At 43.4% G+C, this 25,768-nt stretch overlaps 1 protein-coding gene across 1 annotated transcript in view; it reads right to left on the reverse strand.

The window, feature by feature from the left end:
- LOC106612876 (periostin) overlaps positions 1-24,447 on the reverse strand; it is a 32,401-nt gene extending 7,954 nt beyond the window's left edge. The window contains exons 1-11 of the mRNA XM_014214481.3: positions 24,273-24,447; positions 23,665-23,763; positions 11,463-11,527; positions 10,857-11,014; positions 10,455-10,619; positions 10,005-10,151; positions 9,646-9,787; positions 4,069-4,281; positions 3,596-3,730; positions 1,210-1,358; positions 479-615 (exon numbers count right to left, since the gene is read on the reverse strand). Coding sequence (XP_014069956.2) covers positions 479-615; positions 1,210-1,358; positions 3,596-3,730; positions 4,069-4,281; positions 9,646-9,787; positions 10,005-10,151; positions 10,455-10,619; positions 10,857-11,014; positions 11,463-11,527; positions 23,665-23,763; positions 24,273-24,391 — 1,529 coding nt within the window. The 5' untranslated portion in view covers positions 24,392-24,447. The remainder of the gene's footprint in view (positions 1-478; positions 616-1,209; positions 1,359-3,595; positions 3,731-4,068; positions 4,282-9,645; positions 9,788-10,004; positions 10,152-10,454; positions 10,620-10,856; positions 11,015-11,462; positions 11,528-23,664; positions 23,764-24,272) is intronic.
- Between the last annotated feature and the right edge of the window lie 1,321 nt (positions 24,448-25,768).

The following is a 25,768-nucleotide window of genomic DNA, read 5'->3' on the forward strand; positions in this document are numbered from 1 at the left end:
GAACCGATTGAGCTATAGAAAAGGATCCTCTTCAGTGATGAGATCCTTGGTATTATTTAGATAAAAAGATCACTTGCAAGAGGTGTACATGATTTGGAAAGAAGTTGGCCCACTGGTCTGTATAAACTCTTAGTACATTTCCCAGCCTGCTCCCAGGTCTGTATACATTTGATTGAACTGATTAGTGAGCTCTCTGACTCTCTGGCTATTGGGTTGGCTAAATAACATCCTTTCTCAAGCAGGAGTAGGGGTGAGACAGGATTGTACTCCAAATCCAACACTGTTTAATATACAGTATATTCATGAGTTGGCCACAAAATCGGAACAATCTTCATCTGCCCCTTGATCCTTCCACTAGTCTGATCTCAGCTCTGTATGAGCTTGAGCTAACTTATCTGACTATTTCATTGGCTGAAGCACATACAGATCTGGGACCAGGCTAAAGCGCACACAGTCTATATGTCCACAAGCAGCTTACTTGAATCCTCCGTTGTCAGTGAGGATCTGGAACATGGTGGCCTCAGCTGGCTTCATCAGAGTCCTCATCAGGTGGAGGGCTCCGTTACTGCCCTCCTTGCTGCCGCGCACCAGGCAGGAGTTCTCTATGCACACCGCCTACAGACAGACAGGACACAGGACACAGGGTATACAGGTTAAAGAACCACTTAAGTGAAAACTTTTTTATCCTAATAATGTAACTCTAGTCCTAATATCCTAATTTTAGCAAAATTATGACCTATGTGGGCATTTTGGTATGCTAGCATAAGCACCTAACTAGTTAGCTAGCCAGATAGTTAGCTAGCTAGGCTAATTGGTTCTCCAGCCAGCTAACTTCTGTTTTGAGCATCTTTAAAACTGAAATTTGAGTTGGAACATCTGCTGAAGTCGCCCTTTATAAGACATGGAAATGAATAGTCTACTAGCTACTGAATTAACAGACTCTTAGTCAGTCCAGTAGATGATAGCCAAGTGAAAAGAATATGTGTTGTATGGCAGACAGCCATTGTGTTTGACCAGCTGTTCAGAGACAAGAGATGGACTTGCACGCACGCACACATGCACGCACACACGCACCCACACACACACACACACACACACACACATTTGTATACTCACACAAACTCTCTCTCTCTCACAAACACACACATACTGTATGCACACGCATACACGCACACACACACACTCAAACACACACACACAGAGACTCACTGTGCGGTAGATGAAGACTCTGAGGAACTTCCCGGCGATAGTCTCCAGGCGCTGTCCGTTGTACAGCTGTCCCAGAGTGATCTTCTCCTTCAAGATGTGGTTCTCCAGAATCACCTTCAGAAAGCTCTGGTCAATGGCCATCACCTCATCTGGAGGATGAGATATTTCATATAGATACATTGTAAGAGATCAAAAGATGACATTAAATCTGTTTGTAAACAATACGTTTGTAGAAACTAGCCCCAATTCTGCAAAAATGGAGATACACGTTTTTTCTAGGACCTTCACCTCCACTGGGTGGATGGTATACATGATAAATATATACATGGTAATCTTCTCTATTGAAGAAAACCCAGATGTGTAGACACCTCGTCTGGAAGGGTGATATACATGGAATATATATACAGTACAGTATATGGTTAATACTTAGATAAACAAAAAGACACAATAAACTACAGCCAAATGCAGGGGATCTTGCGGTATTGAGCAAAACTCAGACGTGTACAGATCAAAAGATTACAATAAATCTGTTTGTAAACAATAACTTTTCTAGGAGCTAGCCCAAATTCCGCAAAAAATGTAGATCAAAGGTTTCCCTAGGACGAAGACGATAAAAAAGTTCAATTGTGATTATTATCGTCATTATGAGTCATAATATAGGTTAATGATGCAGTCTGGTGGTCTAGTCAGTCATTGTAAAACGTCAACCTTATTTTCCAGGAAATCTCCCGGGTTCTGTAGTTTCCCTACAGACAGATTGTACCAGTATCTGTGTCACGAATTGCACCTTATTCCCTTATTCCCATAGGGCTCTGGTCAAAGGTAGTGCACTACTGTATATAGGGAATAGGGTGCCATTTGGGACACAGACAGTGACTGTTCCAGTCTGCATTACCCGTACCTAATATACTGATATCCCGTCGGGAGAAGAGCTACCTCCTCCAGAGAGGAAACTATGGCTCTAATAAATGAGGACGTTTTAACAAGTGCTGAGCTGTCTGAGATACAGAGCTGTTCTGTTCTGTTCTGTACCGTACGTCGACAATGGACAAATCATGTAGAGTCTAAATTAGAGAACAATTTAGTGGAGGAATTTATAAGCCGTAACTCAACTATTCCAGCCTGGGACTCTTTCCTTTCCTGCAGCATGCAGCAGGCTAGTGTATCATACTACTGATTAATATACTTCGGTTCAGTTTATCACACATGCGTTACAAATGTTGGATTCAGGTAGGAGATATCTCTCCCCACGCCTTGTGAGGTCTAGAATGTTCCTATGCTGTGTATGTGTGTATGTGTGTGCGCAGTGGTAATTATGTATTCTTTGGGTTTGCACGGCATAAAGCTCCAGCTATTAATCATTCCAGCACTCTTCCCTCAGGAGACCAGTTGTCACGTCCTGACCAGTATAAGGGGTTATTTGTTATTGTAGTTTGGTCAGGGCGTGGCAGGGGTGTGTTTGTTTTGTGTTATCGGGGTTTTGGGGTATTGTTCTATGTTTTGTATTTCTATGGTTTTTCTATGTTGTGTATTTCTTTGTTGGCCTGGTATGGCTCTCAATCAGGAACAGCTGAACATCGTTGTTGCTGATTGGGAGTCATACTTAGGTAGCCCTTTTTTCACCTGTCTTTTGTGGGAAGTTGTTTTTGCATAGCTGTGTTTAGCCTGCAATACTGTGCGTTCGTTCGTTTTCTTCTTTTTGTTGTTAAGTGTTCAATAAAAGTTTAAAATGAGCACTCAACCCGCTGCGCCTTGGTCTAATCTGTACGACACCCGTTACACCAGTATACAGTATGTATAGTATATTGCTCACTAGTGAGTCCGCATGACAGCAAGACTAATGTCACAGTTTGGAACTCAGTGTGCATTACCCACCTGTGAGAAAGAGAAAGAAGGAGAGGAGTGATAAAGTGGTGACAGAGGAGCTATAAAGAAGAAGAGGGGGACTGAAGAGGAGCTAGAGAGAAGAAGAGGGGGACAAAGAGAGGAGCTAGAGAGAGGAAGAGGGGGACAGAGAGAGGAGCTAGAGAAAGGAAGAGGGGGACAGAGAGAGGAGCTAGAGAAAGGAAGAGGGGGACAGAGAGAGGAGCTAGAGAGAGGAAGAGGGGGACAGAGAGAAGAGCTAGAGAGAAGAAGAGGTAGACAGAGAGAGGAGCTAGAGAGAGGAAGAGGGGGACAGAAAGAGGAGCTAGAGAGAGGAGGAGGGGGACAGAGAGAGGAGCTAGAGAGAGGAAGAGGGGAACAGAGAGATAGAGAGAGGAAAAGGGAGAGACAGAGAGAGAGTTAAGGACCAAGAAAGGAAATAGTTCAGGACGTTCAAGAGTATTTAAGGGGAACGAGGGATGTGTTACAGACAGAATTGAGCGGGGCCATGATGTGTACTCACCAGTGAAGACAGAATTGAGCGGGGCCAGTAGTGTGTATTCTGCCTCAGCTGCCATGGCTGCAGACAGACCTAGTTCTGACACCATGTCACTGAAGGTGGACTGGGAAGGGATGAGCAGCTCCATCACCTGCTTAGCTTAGAGGACACAGACAACACCATTAAAAGCTTCTCTACCACTGAAAGATCAACACTTCTACACTTATTCAGACTTTTCAGATTTTATCTTAGTCTTGCCGTCATTGTTTTCATCTATTTGCCTATGTGTATGGTTGACTTGTATAACAGTGTAACAGCAAAGGGAGATTTAAATAAAGGTGTTGTGTATTTTGTGAAACAGTTCATGCCATTTACATTCCAACAAACAAATGCAAATGCAGAAACACAAACTGTGTGTTAGGAGCACAGCTCTGTAATGAAAGCACTATACAAATGACATGTATAATTATTAGGTGGGTCGAGATGGGGGAGCTAACCTGAGTCAGGCATGAGGACCTCGTCGATGAGGTGGATGACTCCGTTGGCGGTGACAATGTCTTTCTTCAACACCATTTTGATGCCGTTGACCGTCAGGCTGTCCCCGTCACAGCCAATCTCGATGTTGTGGCCTTCCAGGGTCTCAAAGGTCTGGCCGGACATGATGCCCTCTGAACACTGGACAGAGTTCAGCATGTGGAAGTTCAGCAGAGCTGGAGGGAGAGGAGAGGAGAGAGGAGAGGAGAGGAGAGGAGAGGAGAGGAGAGGAGAGGAGAGGAGAGGAGAGGAGAGGAGAGGAGAGGAGAGGAGAGGAGAGGAGAGGAGAGGAGAGGAGAGGAGAGGAGAGGAGAGGAGAGGAGAGGAGAGGAGAGGAGAGGAGAAAAGTGTCAATCGGGCCCACACACTCAGATACTCCTACATACAGTATATCCTTATTGATTAGCAGCATTTTCGTTTGGTTGGGTTACTACACTATGGACATGACTGGACCAGCATCCCGGGAAAAGTGATATGTGTTTGACTTCATACACTGTACTAGCCAGGCGTCATTTTAATCCTAAATAACATAAAAATCCCCATCAAAACCTGTCAGTTTAAGCTAGAGATATTTTGCATGGGCTCAATCTACTGCATTGCATATGTCGGCCATCCACATCTGAGATGGAAGGTGTCCAAGCTACAGCGGTGTTTGTCAGAGCTACTCGTGAGACATCCCGAAAATCGGTCTTCTCATGAATACGTCCCGCCGGACACGTCTGAAGTCGGTAACGCTGATCTGCCAACTTCTGTCTGTAGCGTCCGAACCGTTTGGGCTTCAAACTAGTTTGACCTCACTGTGGAAAGTGGAGACACTCATTTTGCTCTACATCCTCCACAAGTGTCACAGGGTTCTTCTGAAGGTAACCGATACAAATTAATGGTAGTAGAGGTGCCTATGCATGGGATTATGTCATTTTTAGCATGGCTTCAGAATAGCAAATGAATCACAGGTTACGTCCCAAATGGCAACTTATTCTCCATTAAAGGTCCAATGCAGCCATTTTTATCTCAAAATCGAATAATTTCTGCATAACAATTAAGTAACTTAGTGTGATTGTTTTCAAGCAAGAACTTTGCTAGGACTGTCTGTGAGTGGTTTGAGTGGGGAGGGAAAACTTAAAATGAGCTGTTATCGGCAGAGAGGTTTGGAACTCTCTTTCTTGTTGGTCTATTAGCTAATTTAGCTCATGGTGATGTCACCATGGAAGGCCAAAACTCCCTCTCACCAAAACTTGCAGAAATTTCAGGCGGTCGTTTCAAACAGCTCTAAATAGTCAGATACATCGAGAAATCTGACTGCCGATAGATACTTTGCACCTCTGCCCAGTGTCGGCAGTTAACTTTTTGTTGTTCACAAAGAACAGTTTGAACATCTTGGCCATGTTCTGTTATAATCTCCACCCGGCACAGCCAGAAGTGGACTGGCCATCCCTCATAGCCTGGTTCCTCTCTAGGTTTCTTCCTAGGTTCTGGCCTTTCTAGGGAGTTTTTCCTAGACACCGTGCTTCTACACCTGCATTGCTTGCTGTTTGGGGTTTTAGGCTGGGTTTCTGTACAGCACTTTGTGACATCAGGTGATGTAAGAAGGGCTATATGAATACATTTGATTGATTGATTGATTGATTGAGTTTACCTCTGATTTGCTTCGTTTAAATACTCCAGGCCATAAGGTGGTAGAAGCTTTTTTGGCTTGTACCTGCTGTAAATAATGTAAGACAACTAGCAAGCTGTGCTAATGGGTCATCATTAGTTACCACAGCCACAAAGTCATAAACCCCACCTATTTCTACAATTTCTCTTCGTAAAATGTGATTTTAAACCTAACCCTAACCTTAACCACACTGCTAACCTTATGCCTAACCCTAAACTTGTTTTCATAAATTTTTACAATATAGCCAACAGTAAGAACCGCGCTAATGTTGTTGCTAGCTAGAATTTGTAGTAAGCCCTTGTTGATACTAACCAGATGGCCACAACTAAATGACTAGTGTAGATAGCAACATTGTAAGTAAACCACAATGGATTCATTTTTGAATGAAGCAGCTGCCTGTTAGCTGTCTAGATTCGGTGGAGTAGCTACTGTATGTTGTGCTAAATGGAGATGCTAACCGTTTAGCTAACGTTAGCTAACAAGCGAACTGGCACTGGAACTATGGGAAAATGGAGAGTGAATTAAAATGATTTCTTCATCATCTTGCTAGTGTTAGGGTTGAACTGGCTATTTGTTTGCATAACTTATATAATATACCGGGGAAGCTATGCTACAATATTAAGTATATAAACTACGAGTAAATCAACTGCTGAAGACAAGAAGAACTACACCCGGCGACAGGAAGTGCGTCACGAGGCTGGGACCAGCCTGCACGCCGACGATAGGAGGAGCAAGTTTAAACCACGCTCCTCCTCCCTCTGACAGGCCAGCATTGAGCGGGAACTATCACAGTATATAAGAGAGAACAATAGGATGTGTCGCTCTCTTCTCTGTCTGCCCTGCGAGGTGTCACAGAGAGACCGTATACGAACGACATATTTACCATACACGTGTTTGCATTAATTAAAGTACAAATAAATCAGAAGTTACTATGTGCTGACTATTTTGTTCTGATACCAGAAACGAATTGACGCAACTTTAACACTAGATAGCTAGTTTGGTAAAGCATTTAGCGTTGTGTGCATTGTGCTGCACTTACCATCCCATTTGTTTCATATGAAGTGTGTGTGACTGCCTGGCTCAGTTAACAAGCTAAAGCTACTAAGCTAGCTAACTAATGAGCAGGTGCACATTATCAAACTGAACCTAACAAAGGTAAAAGATGTAAAGATTAAAAGAGCATTATCATAATTTTCACATTTTCCAAAATACTGTATATGGAAGTATACAGTCAGTGGACAGTTTATTAGGTGCACCACCCCATTCACGGAAATAGCTTGTTCCTATGGCCGTGGCTTGCTATATGAAGGCATCTAGTTACTGTTCACATGGACATTAGAATGGGAAAAACAAGTGACCTAAGCGACTTGGAGCGTGGTATGATTGTCGGTGCCAGGTGCGCCGGTTCCAGTATCTCAGAAACGGTCTAGGGATTGGAGAGAATGGTGCGACAAACAAACACGCAAATAATGGCGCAGTACAACAGTGATGTGCAGAACGGTATCTCGGAACGCACAACTCGACGGTCCTTGTCACCGATGGGCTATTGCAGACCGGGTTCCACTTCTATCAGCTTAAACAAGAAGAAGTGGCTCCAGTGGGCATGCGATCATCAACACTGGATAATTGAGGAGTGGAAAAGCATTGCCTGGTCCGGCGAATCCCGGTTCATGTTGCCTCATGCTGATGGCAAAGTCAGGATTTGGCATAAGCAGCATGAGTCCATGACCCCATCCTGCCTGATGTCAATGATACAGGCTGGTGGCGGTAGTGTAATGGTGTGGGGAATGTTTTCCTGGCACATGTTATGTCCCTTGATACGAATTGAACAACTTTTTAGACCCAGTACTAGATGGGTGTAGGTAATAAACTGGCCACTGAGTGTATATAAAACACAGGAACTATTTTTTTGGACTGCACTGGGCCTTTAGGTGCTCAACTTTTGACCAGATCCTTATGGGCCCTGGTCAAAAGTAGTGCACTAAATAGGGAATCAAGTGCCATATGGGACGCAGACTATGAAACTCGGGAGACCTGGAGATCCCTTACATCCCTTGGGTCCTGGTGTTGGGAGACTAGTGAGTGCAGGGAGACTGTTTTACTGCTGTGTTTCACTCTGTTTGACTGTGTGTGAAGTGGTGGGATCTCACAGCTCAGGGACGTTAGGGATCATCACCCCACTGCCAACCCTCCTAATGCTCTGAACCTTCTGAACCTTTCCACTGCCAACCCTCCTAATGCTCTGAACCTTCTGAACCTTTCCACTGCCAACCCTTCTAATGCTCTGAACCTTCTGAACCTTTCCACTGCCAACCCTCCTAATGCTCTGAACCTTCTGAACCTTTCCACTGCCAACCCTCCTAATGCTCTCAACCTTCTGAACCTTTCCACTGCCAACCCTCCTAATGCTCTGAACCTTCTGAACCTTTCCACTGCCAACCCTCCTAATGCTCTGAACCTTCTGAACCTTTCCACTGCCAACCCTCCTAATGCTCTGAACCTTCTGAACCTTTCCACTGCCAACCCTCCTAATGCTCTGAACCTTCTGAACCTTTCCACTGCCAACCCTCCTAATGCTCTGAACCTTCTGAACCTTTCCACTGCCAACCCTTCTAATGCTCTGAACCTTCTGAACCTTTCCACTGCCAACCCTCCTAATGCTCTGAACCTTCTGAACCTTTCCACTGTCAACCCTCCTAATGCTCTGAACCTTCTGAACCTTTCCACTGCCAACCCTCCTAATGCTCTCAACCTTCTGAACCTTTCCACTGCCAACCCTTCTAATGCTCTGAACCTTCCCACTGCCAACCCTCCTAATGCTCTGAACCTTCTGAACCTTTCCACTGCCAACCCTCCTAATGCTCTCAACCTTCTGAACCTTTCCACTGCCAACCCTCCTAATGCTCTGAACCTTCTGAACCTTTCCACTGCCAACCCTCCTAATGCTCTCAACCTTCTGAACCTTTCCACTGCCAACCCTCCTAATGCTCTGAACCTTCTGAACCTTTCCACTGCCAACCCTCCTAATGCTCTGAACCTTCTGAACCTTTCCACTGCCAACCCTTCTAATGCTCTGAACCTTCTGAACCTTTCCACTGCCAACCCTCCTAATGCTCTCAACCTTCTGAACCTTTCCAGTCCCAACCCTCTGACTGGGATGTGTCCCAAAATGACACCCTATTCTCTATACAGTGCACTACTTTTGACCAGAGCCGTATGAGGTAGGGAATGTAGGGAATGGGTTGCTATTTCGGACACAGGCAGAGCCAGCTGCTTTCTGCTTCCTGCCCTGTGGTGTTTAGCACCATATGAACGACACCTCTTTGGAAATATTTTTTGAACAAGTTAGAATATTTTATTATGGGAGTGCCACCCAGACATAAATTATAGTGTGACGGTAAATGTTTAGATTGTAAACTTGTCAAATTATCAAAAAGCTTCACCATATGAAAGTGTATGTCTGAATAGCCATTATTTCGTAGGCCATATGTGATCCAACATCTGAAACAAGAGCTCTTTTCTTTTTTATTACTCACTCCCACAACTGTGGTGAACGCTCAGTTTGCCAACTGCCTGAGGATTACATATCCACAGCACAGACTGTAACTAGTTGGCTCCATTTGTTTTTAGTAGGAAAAAGCGCTTACATGTAAAAACTCTGCGGTTACTCAGCCCTGCAAACATGGCGAGCGGGAACCATTGAGTTACTTTTCCTGCACCTTCATCTCATTACACACGGATATGGCCTGAGGTTGGAGATCTATATAAAGTCTCTATGTCTCTCCTCTGCTTTAAAGTACTCTCCTGTGAGCTGCTCTCTGTATTTCTAGAAGGCATTCCATAGAAGTGATGGAGCTCTGAAGCCTGGCCCAGCGGTTTGGTTTACCTTGGAGGACACCCTTGTCACCCATCAGTCGTTGAAGCACGTCTGAGTCCAGCTTGGCGAAGGCATCGTTGGTGGGGGCGAACAGGGTGTACTGGCCGGGTTGTCCCAGCTTGTCCAGCAGGCCTGAGGCCAGAGCCACTTCCTGTAGGGAGAAAACACATCATATCCTCCATCATATGCTCCATTAATACTGTATGAATTGATAAATCGAATAAAATAGAATGAAAAAGACGAGATGAGAAGAGAAAAGGAGAAAAGAGGAGAAAAGATATAGATGAAAAAGGTAGGAAAGGAAAGGTAGGAAAGGAAAGGTAGAAAAGGAAAGGTAGAAAAGGGCATAAAGAGAAGAGAAGACTTACACTGAGAGTGGTGAGGTCATCGTCAACCTCGATGACATCCTGGATGGTGTTGCCCACGGCAGTGATGACACGGTCGATGATGTGCACCACTCCGTTGGTGGCAACCTGGTTGCCATGGATAATCCTGGCACAGTTCACCGTCACGATCTTCATACATAACAACACACCACATAGGACATGCACAGCACAGTCAGTATCTGCACACAATACACAACAGCATACTGTCCTTAACTCTCCAATGTGCACTCAACACAGCCTTCAACAACTAACTACCTGCACACAATAAAGCCTTAGCTTTCCATGATGGCAACTTTCCTATCTCATGGCATGGAAACCATCAGATTTCCAATACATTCCATGGGCGCTGGTCAAAATAGTGCACAAAAAATGGAGTAGGGTGCCATTTGGGATGCAGAAGATGATGTTGTGTAGGTCTAGTGGGATGCTCACCCCGTTGGAGTAGTGGTTGATGTAGAGTCCCAGGTCGTTGTACATGGAGTCGACCACCAGGCCGTTCTTCAGGTCTTTGGTCAGCAGGCGTTTGTTAGCCATGTGGTAGTGCAGAGCATTGTACAGCTCAATGTTCACGTTGCTCACCAACGCGCTACGCACTTCCTGTTAAAGAAATGCAGAATAGAAAGGCTTAAGATAACATAAATACTTAACATAAAGTGATGACAATCAACCACACATTCTGGTGTTTTATGTTGTAGCTCTTTTAAATGGTCACATTACAAGCACAGAATGGTTTTGGCACTGAAAAAAACTAAAACTATCGCTGGTGGATTCAACTGATTGTCTGACTTACCTGGAATTTTCCAGATGTAAGAGATGACACTTAACCTGACTTACCTCATCTAACAAGTCCCAGGCATCGTTGCTGGGAGCGAAGAAGGTGTATGACCCAGATCCCTCTATCTCCTCCCTCAGCTTGGAGATGTGAGCGTATTCCTGGGTGGAGATGGCCTTGACCAGGCCCAAGGTACCATACACATTGTCTATAGGGGCCACTGTGGAACAGGGAATAGAAGGTACCATGATGACTACATCCCCCTACATACCGGGGGTAATCCCAAATGGCATCCTATAACCTATACAATGCACTACTTTTGACCAGAGCCCTAAAGAAGTGCAGTACATAGGGAATAGGGGGCCATTTGGGATGCACACAAGTCTCATTGAAACAACTCTAACAACCTTAAAGAACCCCCAAAAAAGACGGATGAAGCTAAAAGGAAACATGCAGGGGTAGGACGATGTGCCTAAGGAATCTTTATGTTGGTGTGGCGTTGTGACTCGTGAATTTAATGAGAAAACGTAATACCCCTTGGTATGTCTTCGTTGAACCTCTTGTTTAACCTTTGAAGTACACTATAACATTAAGTGCACTACAAAAATACACTGCGTATCTTGTACCCTATAACATTACATATACTGTAACCAACTGTAGCTACATACCTGCAGGGCATCCTTTCATTCCTTCCAGCTTCATGTACCCTGGACAGCACTCATACAGCACCGTCCTATAGACAGAGAGACCCAGATAGACTAAGTTCAGAGACATAGACAATGCATCACAGACAGATCACGCATAAACTCATACAGCACCGTCCTACAGACATAGAGACACAGACACGTCATGTTTAGGGACAGATCCCTCATACAGCACCGTCCTACAGACAACACAGGGACACACACGTTAGAGACAGAAAGGAGGGAGAGATGGAGACATCCCACACAGATCACGCTTTAGAGACAGAGACAACACACTGACACAGACACAGACACAGACAGACGGACAGGTCACAAGCTAGATACAGAGTCATACCCTATCCTCTGTTTGAATATTCAGAGTCGGGGTGCATAAACAGTGATTCCCCACATCCCATGTAATTACAGTGTTCTAGAAGGTCTTTCAGTACAACAGAGCACATCGTATATTTATCCTGGAGTTCATCCTAGTATATTTCAGCTGAATCATCACTAATGTCTTTATTAAAAGGCTGTTTCATGCTCCTGTGTGTGTGTGTTCAGATGTTTCCACATGGTCCTCATTATCTGTTTTATTACCCATAAGGCCATGTGGTCCCAGGGCCCAGGCCAGCACGCCTCCAGGGTAACGCTACCACATTGTATGCATTCATAAACTATGTCTGCCTCCAGAATGGCACCCTATTCCATAAATAATGCACTTTGTAGGGAATAGGGTGCCATTTACCAAGGACCCTGCCCCTTTGCAACTAAACAATTAGTCTCGCCCTCTAGTCCATGATTCAGCCTTGGTTAAGCTCTAAGACATTATGTTTTGTCTCTTGAAGTAGCGCGTTGCAATCAAATCCATAAGCAGTCGGAAACCTTGGTTATGAAATTTAACTTTTCAACTCCCGCATTTACCACAAACTATTGAATGGGCTGTGTGGAAACTGTAACAGACTAGCTCATTAGAAATGACTTGGGGGGGAAATGATGGGAGGAAATGGCACTGTAATCTTTCATCTAAATCAAACAGCTTTTAAAAGCAATCGTAATCACAGAGACACAAACACAGAACAGGCCTCATTAGGTTTTCAGAGGATCTTTAATTAAACTCCATGACATTACAACCCAGCTAACAACAAGCATTCCCACAACTTTAAGTCATTAACTAATATTTTCATAGGAACGTTACCATGATATACAACAAATGTTTCCAAGAGACCATTGCCTTAACCCTCTAGAGCAGCGTTTCCCAAACTCGGTCCTCAGAACCCCAAAGGGAACACGTTTTGGTTTTTGCCCTAACAGTATACAGCTGATTCAAGTGATCAATGCCTGATGATTAGTTGATTATTTGAATCAGCTGTGTATTGCCAGGACAAAATCCTAAACGTGCACCCCTTGGGGTCCCAAAGAGAGAGTTTGTTCTGAAATGTCTGTCCTATATCTGAGAGATACAGTACAAAAAAGATCAGGAACTAAACTATCTCCATATATATACTGAACAAAAATATAAATGCAAAATACAACTATTTCAAAGGTTTTACTGTTTCAGTTCATATAAAGAAATCAGTCAATTTAAATTAATTCATTAGGCCCTAATCTATGGATTGATTACACATGACTGGGAATACAGATATGCATCTGTTGGTCACAGATACCGTAAAAAAAAAAGGTAGGGGCGTGGTTCAGAGCATCCCAAACAAGCTCAATGGGTGACATGTCTGGTGAGTATACAGGCCATGGAAAAACTGGGACATTTTCAACTACCAGGAATTGTGTACAGATCCTTGCGACATAGGGCCATGCATTATCATGCTAAAACATGAGGTGATGGCGGCAGATGAATGGCACGACAACGTTAACATCAGCAAACCGCTCGCCCTCACGTCGCCATACACATGGTCTGCCGTTGTGAAGCCGGTTGGACGAACTGCCATATTCTCTAAAACGAAGTTGGAGGCAGCTTATGGTAGAGAAATGAACATTACATTCTCTGGCAACATCTCTGGTGGACATTCCTGTAGTCAGCATGCCAATTGCACACTCCCTCAAAACTTGAGACATCTGTGGAATTGTTTTGTGTGACAAAACTGCATGTTTTAGAGTGGCCTTTTACTATCCCCGGCACAAGGTGCACCTGTGTAATAATCATGCTGTTTCATCAGCTCCTTGATATGGCACACCTGTCAGGTGGATGGATTACCTAGGCAAAGTATAAATGCTCATTAACAGTGATGTAAACAAATTTGTGCACAACATTTGAGAGAAATAAGATTTTTGTGCATATGAGACATTTCTGGGATCTTTTATTTCAGCTCATGAAACATGGGACCAACACTTTACATGTTGCGTTATATTTTTGTTCAGTGTATTTCCATTCATTTTTTAAACTGGTACTGGGGACCTTCAGATGAGTCTTGTGAGGCTTGACGCTTGTGGGGGTCGTAGAGCAAAACGGAGAACAGCCTGGTGAGAGTCTCTTCTTTCCACAGAGGGGTAGGCCAAAACATTCAGACGCTTTAGATGTTTTCGTGAGAAGACATACTTTCGGCATGTCTTATGGTTTGACAAACATTGCTCTAACTCTGCCAGAGAGATATCGGTGTATTGAGATGCAGCCCATGCAAAAAATCTGATATCTCTACCTTCTTAAAAAAAGGTTCCAAAAGGGTTATTTGGCTGTCCCCATTGGAGAACCCTTTGAAGAACCCTTTTTGGTTCCAGGTAGAAACCTTTTGGATTACAGGTAGAACCCTCTGTGGAAAGGGTTCTCCTATGGGGACAACCAAATAACCCTTTTGGGTTCTAGATAGCACTTTGTTTTCTAAGAGTGTAGCTTAAACAGACAGATTTTGATGAGGATTTTTTTATTACGTTAATTAGGTTTCCGCTGGGCCACTGAAATTGTTGGAAAAGGGTTCTTGTCAAATAGAACTTGGTATGTTTGGAGGAACTTTTGGGGGAAAGTTAATGGAAAATTCTCCTAACCCACAGAAAACTGGACACATTAATGTTCTTGCAACGTCCCATGAATCGTGTCTAGAACATTATTATTGTACATTCTGAGAACATGGTAACCACGTTATTGGTATTTTCTTTTTGACATTAAGGGAATGTTCTCCTAACTCTTAACACCAAAACATGCAAAAACAATTCTCCGAAGGTTTTTGCTAACATAGATAGAATGTTCCTCTAACTAATGGAAAACTGGGCACAAACATTATGGGAACATTATGGGTAACATTACAAATCCCTTTTCGCTCCCTAGAATTGTTAGCTGAGAAACTGTTTGATATCATCATCTATCTGTAAGACACCTCTGCAGTACACATTAACTGTATCAAAGACTGATGCTTTCAGACTATAGCTATAGCTAACAGCTGCAGGTTGGATTTCCACCTCTTTATATCTTAATAATTGGGAACAGGACAGGACACAGTAGCTATACATTACTACAAATAATTATTAAGATATAAAGAGGTGGAAATCCAACCTGCAGCTGTTAGCTATATAAAGGGCCTTACCCTGTAGATCAGCATGTCTGAGTGTGTGTGTGCGTGTTCATGGGTGTGTGTGTGCGAGAGCGAGTGTATCTGTGTGTGTGTGTGTGTGTGTGTGTGTGTGTGTGTGTGTGTGTGTGTGTGTGTGTGTGTGTGTGTGTGTGTGTGTGTTTGTGCACACTTTGAATGTGAGTGAGAGTTACAGTACAGTGAAAGTCTGATTTATCCACTCTGAGAAACCCCACAGGCCCTGTAACTACTCTCCATCTCTCTCTTTAGTGGTAATCAGCTCCTATAAAGGTATTCAAACTGTAAACAGTACCACATGGGTACCAAGTTGGCATCAAAGTTAAATTAATTTATTATAAGCAGAGCCCTTCCTTGTTTTAATAGACAAAAACCACAGAAGGACACTACCCCTGAGTCCTAAATGGCACCCTACTCTATATATTGTGCACTACTTTTGACCAGAGCCCTATGGGCACTGATCAAAAGTAGTGCACTATAAAAGGGAAAGGGTGCCATTTGGGACGCATTCTAGAAACACCTAGCTAGTCCATTTCATAATCCCACACCTCATAAACCATGACATGACTTGTTAAAGCAGAACAAGTATGCTTCAATTTGTGCAGAGCCAGAGGTATTGTTGAGAGAGGAGAACTCACAGACATTGCCTTATGATATGCCAGTAAATGCCACAGAGTGTATTCCACTGTTTAAGAATAAGAAATGACTAAAATGTAAAATGTAAGTAAGCCTTTTCTGAGCCAGAGGCAGACGTGAGGCAGCGTGATGTACAAGTACACCATTGGACAGCACGCTATTCCACTGTTTTCAGCTGCAGAAATTCTAAACAGTACAACAAACCAGCAAATGCTGAATATACAAATACAATGACATGAAGTAGGTTATAGTAGGAGATGGATGTCCAGTTTGAAGTGGACCAAACCTTACATGGTTGTGAAACTGAAATATCTATTGTGGGTTACAGATCTCTGTAGAAAGCTTTATGCTGTATGAACACACGCTGGGCACACACTGGTTGAATCAACGTTGTTTCCAGGATATTTTAACAAAATTAGAAGTTGAATTTACATCTGTGCCCAATGAGCTCACCCTGCATGATGCTGATCCTAGATAACTCACTAACTCATTTTTGGATGATGGTAGTTGGAGGTTTAGTTTATTTTTCCAGAGTAATGGTTTTTTAATAATGGTTGCTTGTTGTTCAGTCTTTGGTGGCTTGGAACTTAAGTCCAGCTGTGCTTCTTCATCAGCGGTCCCCCTGGGACGTCTGCAAACCAGAAAAACATTTCCACATGATCTCCAGTGTTCCAGTGGTAGCTGGGTCCATAACAGGACAAGACAGCCTTGTCTAAATCAACAGAGTTTGACTGGAGAGAGAGGGTGTCGAGGGCAGGATGGAGTGAGGTTTACAGTGGCTTGTTTCCTTCATAGCGACAGAGAATGAAGCTACAGTGTGGTGGGCTGTTCAGAACTGCATCCCCGGCTCCTCCCTCAGACATACATGCACACAAGCGTGCACGCACGCACAGAGCTATCATCCCTCAGTAAGAGTCAGCAGAGAGAAACAGAGCTATCATCCCTCAATAAGAGTCAGCAGAGAGAAACAGAGCTATCATCCCTCAGTAAGAGTTAGCAGAGAGAAACAGAGCAGATCAAGGCCTGCCGTACGTGGAGAGGGGCTACGTCCCAAATGGCACCCTATTTTCTATATAATGCACCTCTTTGACCAGGACCCATAGGGACCCATAGGGCTCTGGTCAAAAGTATTGCACTATATAGGACATATTCAACTCTTACCCTAAGAGGTCCGGAGCCTGCTGGTTTTCTGTTCTACCTGATCATTAATTGCATCCACCTGGTGTCCCAGGTCTAAATCAGTCTCTGATTAGAGGGAAACTATGAAAAAACGCAGTGGAACTGACTTCAAGGTCCAGATTTGAGTTTGAGGGAATAGGGTATGGTACCAGATGAGGAGAGGTCATGGCTCATGGCTCATGGCTCATGGCTGACTGCCATAGTTGCCTTCTTTTGAACTTAGCCCCTGGAAACACAGAGAAGAGAAGAGGGAGAGTGGGGGGACGAGCCAGGCATGAGATCACACATGCCCTGATGAGGCACAGTCAGCAAAACCATCTCCACTCTCCCACGCACATACAGGAGAACCAAGACTCCCTCTGGCCTGGCCCCGGGGTCGGAAACTTCCCTCTGTCTAGTCAGCAGCTCTACTTTAGACTGGAGATCTCTGTATGTCAGCTAGCCAAACCAATACTACTGTAGTACTGGCATCTGGTCAATGGAGAAAACTGTGCGTTTTCCAATAAACAGATAATTACCAATGATGTGGCCCATCATTATGAGCGGTGCCAGTTGTTTTGGTTGTTTTTTGTGGGGGGGTTCTATCCAGCATTATCCGTTAGGTTTGCTGCAGGTAGAAAATGCTAGGAAATGTTCCGTACCTCACATTGCTCAAGCTGATCGTCTCCAACAGACTCGGAGGTTGTGGCTTAAAATGGGTCAATTAGGGGCAGTTTAAGGGGACAGTCAATGAAACCAACCATGGAAGAATGTTGTAGCGAATTCGGAAGGTAGTCCACACCGGGACTCGAATCCTGATCCAGCGAATGTCAAGCCAACACAGTTACGCCAAGAGGTTTGGACCTGTTGGTGTAACAGTTAAGGTGTTGGCTTCACAGTTGCTGGACCCAGGTTCGACAAATACTATTATTTGTCAGGGAATACTATTTGTAGATCAGTGATACTACACATCATTTTGCTCAAGCTGATCCTCTCCAAAAGACTCAGAAGTTGTTAAGGGCAGTTTAAGGGGAGAGTCAATGAAACCAACCATGGAAGTATGTTGTAGCGAACACTACTCAGCATCCAGGAGCATAGAACACTACTCAGTATCCAGGAGCATAGAACACTACTCAGCATCCAGGAGCATAGAACACTACTCAGCATCCAGGAGCATAGAACACTACTCAGCATCCAGGAGCATAGAACACTACTCAGCATCCAGGAGCATAGAACACTACTCAGCATCCAGGAGCATAGAACACTACTCAGTATCCAGGAGCATAGAACACTACTCAGCATCCAGGAGCATAGAACACTACTCAGCATCCAGGAGCATAGAACACTACTCAGCATCCAGGAGCATAGAACACTACTTAGTATCCAGGAGCATAGAACACTACTCAGTATCCAGGAGCATAGAACACTACTTAGTATCCAGGAGCATAGAACACTACTCAGTATCCAGGAGCATAGAACACTACTCAGTATCCAGGAGCATAGAACACTACTCAGTATCCAGGAGCATAGAACACTACTCAGTATCCAGGAGCATAGAACACTGCTCAGTATCCAGGAGGATAGCTAGCAAAGAACACTACTCAGCATCCAGGAGCATAGCTAGCATAGAACACTACTCAGCATCCAGGAGCATAGCTAGCATAGAACACTACTCAGCATCCAGCAGCATAGCTACATAGAACACTACTCAGCATCCAGGAGCATAGAACACTACTCAGTATCCAGGAACATAGAACACTACTCAGTATGCAGGAGCATAGAACACTGCTCAGTATCCAGGAGGATAGCTAGCATAGAACACTACTCAGCATCCAGGAGCATAGAACACTACTCAGTATCCAGGAGGATAGCTAGCATAGAATACTACTCAGCATCCAGGAGCATAGCTACATAGAACACTACTCAGCATCCAGGAGCATAGCTAGCATAGAACACTACTCAGCATCCAGCAGCATAGCTACATAGAACACTACTCAGTATCCAGGAGCATAGAACACTACTCAGCATCCAGGAGTATAGAACACTGCTCAGTATCCAGGAGCATTGCTACATAGAACACTACTCAGCATCCAGGAGCATAGCTACATAGAACACTACTCAGCATCCAAGAGCATAGCACCATAGAACACTACTCAGTATCCAGGAGCATAGCTACATAGAACACTACTCAGTATCCAGGAGCATAGCTACATAGAACACTACTCAGCATCCAGGAGCATAGCTACATAGAACACTACTCAACATCCAGGAGCATAGCTACATAGAACACTACTCAGCATCCAGGAGCATAGCTACAGTCGTGGCCAAAGGTTTTGAGAATGACACAAATATACATTTTTACAAAGTCTGCTGCCTCAGTTTGTATGATGGCAATTTGCATATACTCCAGAATGTTATGAAGAATGATCAGATGAATTGCAATTAATTGCAAAGTCCCTCTTTGCCAAGCAAATTAACTGAATCACTAAAAAACATTTCCACTGCATTTCAGCCCTGCCACAAAAGGACCAGCTGACATCATGTCAATGATTCTCTCGTTAACACAGGTGTGTTGACAAGGACAAGGCTGGAAATCACTCTGTCATGCTGATTGAGTTCGAATAACAGACTGGAAGCTTCAAAATGAGGGTGGTGCTTGGAATCATTGTTCTTCCTCTGTCAAACATGGTTACCTGCAAGGAAACACGTGCCGTCATCATTGCTTTGCACAAAAAGGGCTTCACAGGCAAGGATATTGCTGCCAGTAAGATTGCACCTAAATCAACCATTTATCGGATCATCAAGAACTTCAAGGAGAGCGATTCAATTGTTGTGAAGAAGGCTTCAGGGCGCCCAAGAAAGTCCAGCAAGCGCCAGGACCGTCTCCTAAAGTTGATTCAGCTGCGGGATCGGGGCACCACCAGTACAGAGCTTGCTCAGGAATGGCAGCAGGCAGGTGTGGGTGCATCTGTACGCACAGTGAGGTGAAGACTTTTGGAGGATGGCCTGGTGTCAAGAAAGGCAGCAAAGAAGCCACTTCTCTCCAGGAAAAACATCAGGGACAGACTGATATTCTGCAAAAGGTACAGGGATTGCACTGCTGAGGACTGGAGTAAAGTCATTTTCTCTGATGAATCCCCTTTCCGATTGTTTGGGGCACCCAGAAAAAAGCTTGTCCGGAGAAGATAAGGTGAGCGCTACCATCAGTCCTGTGTCATGCCAACAGTAAAGTATCCTGAGACCATTCATGTGTGGGGTTTCTTCTCAGCCAAGGGAGTGGGCTCACTCACAATTTTGCCTAAGAACACAGCCATGAATAAAGAATGGTACCAACACATCCTCCGAGAGCAACTTCTCCCAACAGTTTGGTGACGAACAATGCCTTTTCCAGCATGAATGACAACATGCCATAAGGCAAAAGTGATAACTAAGTGGCTCGGGGAACAAAACATAGATATTTGGGTACATGGCCAGGAAACTCCCCAGACCTTAACCCCATTGAGAACTTGTGGTCAATCCTCAAGAGGTGGGTGGAAAAACAAAACCCCACAAATTCTGACAAACTCCAAGCATTGATTATGCAAGAATGAGCTGCCATCAGTCAGGATGTGGCCCGGAGGTTAATTGACAGCATGCCAGGGCGGATTGCAGAGGTCTTGAAAAAGAAGGGTCAACACTGCAAATATTGACTCTATGCATCAACTTCATGTAATTGTCAATAAAAGCCTTTGACAATTATGAAATGCTTGTAATTATACTTCAGGATTCCATAGTAACATCTGACAAAAATATCTAAAGACACTGAAGCAGCAAAATTTGTGAAAATTAATATTTGTGTCATTCTCAAAACTTTTGGCCACAACTGTACATAGAACACTGCGCAGCATCCAGGAGCATTGCTACATAGAACACTACTCAGCATCCAGGAACATAGCTACATAGAACACTGCTCAGCATCCAGGAGCATAGCTACATAGAACACTGCGCAGCGTCCAGGAACATAGCTACATAGAACACTACTCAGCATCCAGGAACATAGCTACATAGAACACTATTACTGCTCATCATCTACTAGTGTAAGTGCATCACCTTGCAACACAACCCAGCAGCAGAGTCCATGCTGTCAAACTGATGATAGGGAACTAGGACATGACCTGAGTCCGGCATGGATCAGAACGTCAATAAGAGAGCTGGAACCATGGGAACCATTCTGTTCTTTGATTAGATGTATTTTTTTGGTAAAACAATCCATACAGTTTAAAACAGTTCAGAAGTAGAAAGAAATAATAGATTTCACATGAAAGTACATTGGAATACACTTTTTTCCAATGTGATCCTTGAAATACTATGTGGTTGTTATAATATGTGGTTGTACTGTGTCTGTTTCGTGTGAGCAGCACTATGTGGGAAACCTCTCTGTACTATGTGGGCTCTGTCTTTTCTGTCTGTACTCAAAGAGTTTCCACTGTTTCAACCTCCAACCAGTAAATATGGCTGACACATTACTGCCCTATCAGAGCCAGGAAACAGCGGTGCACCACTGTGGCGTCCCTACGGCGACCACGCTCACCATACCATAATAACCATCATAACCATAGGAACCAGGATCTTTATAATGTTTGGGATTGTTCATTGATGTAAGAGTTGAAGGCTTGCTTGGGTATAATCTTAAATCTTGTTCCTTTGACGTTCATTACTAAACCCTCTGAACTCTCCTTCAGAGTAGTCTTTGTTTCCCAACATACACTAGATGAAGAGATGGTATTTGATGGTCCGTCATCATCCTAGATTAATCTTGACTGCTGTTCATGTTTATGTTAATTAAACCTATCTTTCTCAACTACTCTCAAGTTCAAGTTCAGGCATAGTACCATTAAAGGTCTCTTTGTTTCTCAACATGGATGAAGATGATGAGAGGGTATTTGATGGCAGGTCATCCTTATACAGTGGGGGAAAAAAGTATTTGATCCCCTGCTGATTTTGTACGTTTGCCCACTGACAAAGAGGATCAGTCTATAATTTTAATGGTAGGTTTATTTGAACAGTGAGAGACAGAATAACAACAAAAAAATCCAGAAAAACGCATGTCAAAAATCTTAGAAATTGATTTGCATTTTAATGAGGGAAATAAGTATTTGACCCCTCAGCAAAACATGACTTAGTCATTTTATAACATTTTTGACATGCGTTTTTCTGGATTTTTTTGTTGTTATTCTGTCTCTCACTGTTAAAATAAACCTACTATTAAAGTTATAGACTGATCATTTCTTTGTCAGTGGGCAAATATACAAAATCAGCAGGGGATCAACTACTTTTTTTCCCCCACTGTACATTAGACCTTCCTCTGATGTTAGTGGCAAAATTAGTCAAAGATAACACAGACCTTTTGTTATCTTTCCTAAAACTCCCTTCTGCGTCCAAATGGCACCCTGTTCCCTACATAGTGGACTCCTTTTGGCTCTGGTCAAAAGTAGTGCACTATATAGGGAACTCCCTGACTGGTTCTAAAGGGTGATCGTAAATCTACACATACTCGTTTAATCCGTACCATAACACATACCCCGTATAACCGTACCATAACACATACCCCGTATAATCCGTACCATAACACATACCCCGTATAATCCGTACCATAACACATCCCCCGTATAATCCGTACCATAACACATACCCTGTATAATCCGTACCATAACACATACCCTGTATAATCCGTACCATAACACATACCCCGTATAATCCGTACCATAACACATACCCCGTATAATCCGTACCATAACACATCCCCCGTATAATCCGTACCACAACATATACCCCGTATAACCCGTACCATAACACATACCCTGTATAAACCGTACCATAACACATACCCTGTATAATCCATACCATAATACATACCCTGTATAATCCATACCATAACACATACCCCGTGTAACCGTACCATAACACATACCCTGTATAATCCGTACCATAACACATCCCCCGTATAATCCATTCCATAACACATACCCTGTATAATCCGTACCATAACACATACCCTGTATAATCCGTACCATAACACATCCCCCGTATAATCCATACCATAATACATACCCTGTATAATCCGTACCATAACACATCCCCCGTATAATCCATACCATAACACATACCCCGTATTATCCGTACCATAACACATCCTCCGTATAACCCGTACCATAACACATCCTCCGTATAACCCGTACCATAACACATACCCTGTATAATCTGTACCATATCCAACTCTGGAACTGATTCAAAGCCTCACGAAAGGCACATAAATCTGTTACACTGACTTCCAAGTGAGGGAATGTTACCCTTGGCTGTGAACCCACTCTCTGAGGGTGTCTCAGAGGGAGTTGGGATATGGAAAAAAAAACACATTACCAATTCACACGTGTATTAATACACACTTGTACATGTGTGAAAAGGACAAATATAAGCACCCACCAAATTATTATTATTATTATTGTTATTATTAAGCTCTGCTCTGAAGTTATGTGGTCCATATGAGTTTCCATGGCACTAGGGATCACCCTGTGTCCATTTGGACATTTCTGTGTGGTGCATGAGACTACATCATTCCTGGGTCCATGTCTGGGTCCCTAATGGCACCCTATTCCTTGTATTGTGCACTACGTTTGACCAGAGCCTTATGACCCCCTATGGACCAAAAGTAGTGCACTATATAGGTAATACGGAGCAATTTGGGACACATCCTCTGTGGTCCGTACAGAGGTCCCTAACAAAGCTCTGACCCTAACCTAGCAGTGTCATATTATTAATCTTTCAACCCAAAGGAAAGAATGTGTCCTGGAGGAACCCCCAAAAAACTAAACGTCACTTACGCTTTCTTTCCACAGATGGCCCCTTGATACCAATTACGACACGTGCTGAAGTACTTCTTCTTGGTCCCCATGGCCTGCTGCAGAGCGCACACGTTGGGTCTAACGGTCGCCAGGGAAACAGAGGAGACAGATGGTTAAATGAGCACATTTGGAATATCTAAAGTGTTCCGCACTCAGCATACCATGTAATAAATACTGTATGTCTGTTTGATTCTGACATAGCAATTTACATTAGCTCTTAAATGTTATTTAGTGAACTTTAAAGCATGATTAATTGAGCAATTATGAAATAATCATATTCAGAATTAAAGTCTCTGATATAATTTGTTTCCGTAAATGATCATAAAAGCAGAAAAAGAGTTGCGTTTCAACTCAGCAAAAGTTTGGATTAAAAACAACTTTTGCATGACACATTTATATAGACTGTGTATGCATCAGCATAAATCAGTGAATGCAGATCAAGTCCTTCAGATAATAATAACAGTAATAATAACAATAATAATAACAATAATAATTATACAAATAATGATAGCAATAATAATAATAATTCTACTACTACTACTAATGATAATAATAATAACAATACTAATATAAAATAATAAACTTACCCCTCTTTTCTTGCCCTGACTTTACTGTGGTAGACTATCTTATCATAAGAAGAGGAGTCCGCCACGTCAAAGTTCGACAGGACAAACACAGCAAAGAGAGCTGCAAACAGGATCTTCATGATGATATCCCAGGAAGCTCCTCAAGGTACACAGAAACACTGAGAAATGGGAGCAGGCTGGGGAGAGGGAACTTATATAGTAGGAGAGCCTCACTAGGCTGGCTGGTTGAGGAAATAAGAGGGAGGAATGGAACACACCAAAGCCAGACTCACGCCTGGACCACCCAGCACCCCTCCAAGACCATGTTACGCACTCTACACTAATACTCTGTGGTGCGACACGCTACTATACGGGGAAATAGTTGTAAGATTAATGGAAGGTATTGTCATCATTGAGATGTTTTATTTAGTAATCATTTTGATACTGATAATTTGCTCCCACTTCAGATTTTATACTTTCTGATTCTGTTGAGATTACGTTTAAATTTAAGGAAAAATCCCACAAAAAAATCACAATACAAGCTCATACATATGATATTCATTTATGCCATGGAAAACACATGTAGAAACCACACTGGCATGTAGAAGACAGAACATACATCCACCGTTCCTTTCTGAAAACTAGTAGCTAGACAGAGAGTTATCTTGTTCTAGTCAGACAAGGTCCAGACAGACATGGTACCATATTGCAGTATTAGTCACCTCTGTGAACAGGCAGGCACCACTGGAGGCTGTAAGTCATTTTATTCAGAACAAAGCTGGCCTCCAGATTTAGAAAGCCATAAACACACTCTAGATGGGCCTACAGGAGCTGAGTCCTCCAGGGCCAGTCACTGATCTGTGTATCAATTCCTAATTATTAAACCACATAAACAAAACTCACACACTCAAGAGGTAGGAGTGAGAAGTAGTCTGTCAGAAGTAACAGTTTGTGCTTAGCCCCACCTAGTGGACTGAGGGGAGTGTGACATAGAGGAGACTATGACTATTGGAGAGGATAGGAGAGTGTTGAGGAGAGGACAGGAGAATGTTATGGAGAGGAGATGAGGGGAGGGGAGGGGAGGGGAGGGGAGGGGAGGGGAGGGGAGGAGAGGAGAGGAGAGGAGAGGAGAGGAGAGGAGAGGAGAGGAGAGGAGAGGAGAGGAGAGGAGAGGAGAGGAGAGGAGAGGAGAGGAGAGGAGAGGAGAGGAGAGGAGAGGAGAGGAGAGGAGTGTGGCTGTAAATACCAGAGCCATATGAACTCTTTAATACACTAAAGATGTTAGGGAAGGAAGCCTCGCTCAGACTCTCTGCTTACACGTGAGAGGAACAAACAATGCCACAAACACACGCCTGTGTCTCATATGTCCATAGAGCCTTTAAAAAATAGAATTCATAATTTAACAAACTCAATTGTTGTGGGAGACAAATTGGAGAAAATCCCAGTGATGTGTTATCGGCATAAAAAATCCAGATAAACACAACACCCTTCTAAAAAGTTTTTGAGGAAGAGAACCC

The sequence above is a fragment of the Salmo salar genome, chromosome 09, assembly GCF_965601325.2.
Source record: "Salmo salar chromosome 09, fSalSal1, whole genome shotgun sequence".
NCBI lineage: Eukaryota > Metazoa > Chordata > Actinopteri > Salmoniformes > Salmonidae > Salmo > Salmo salar.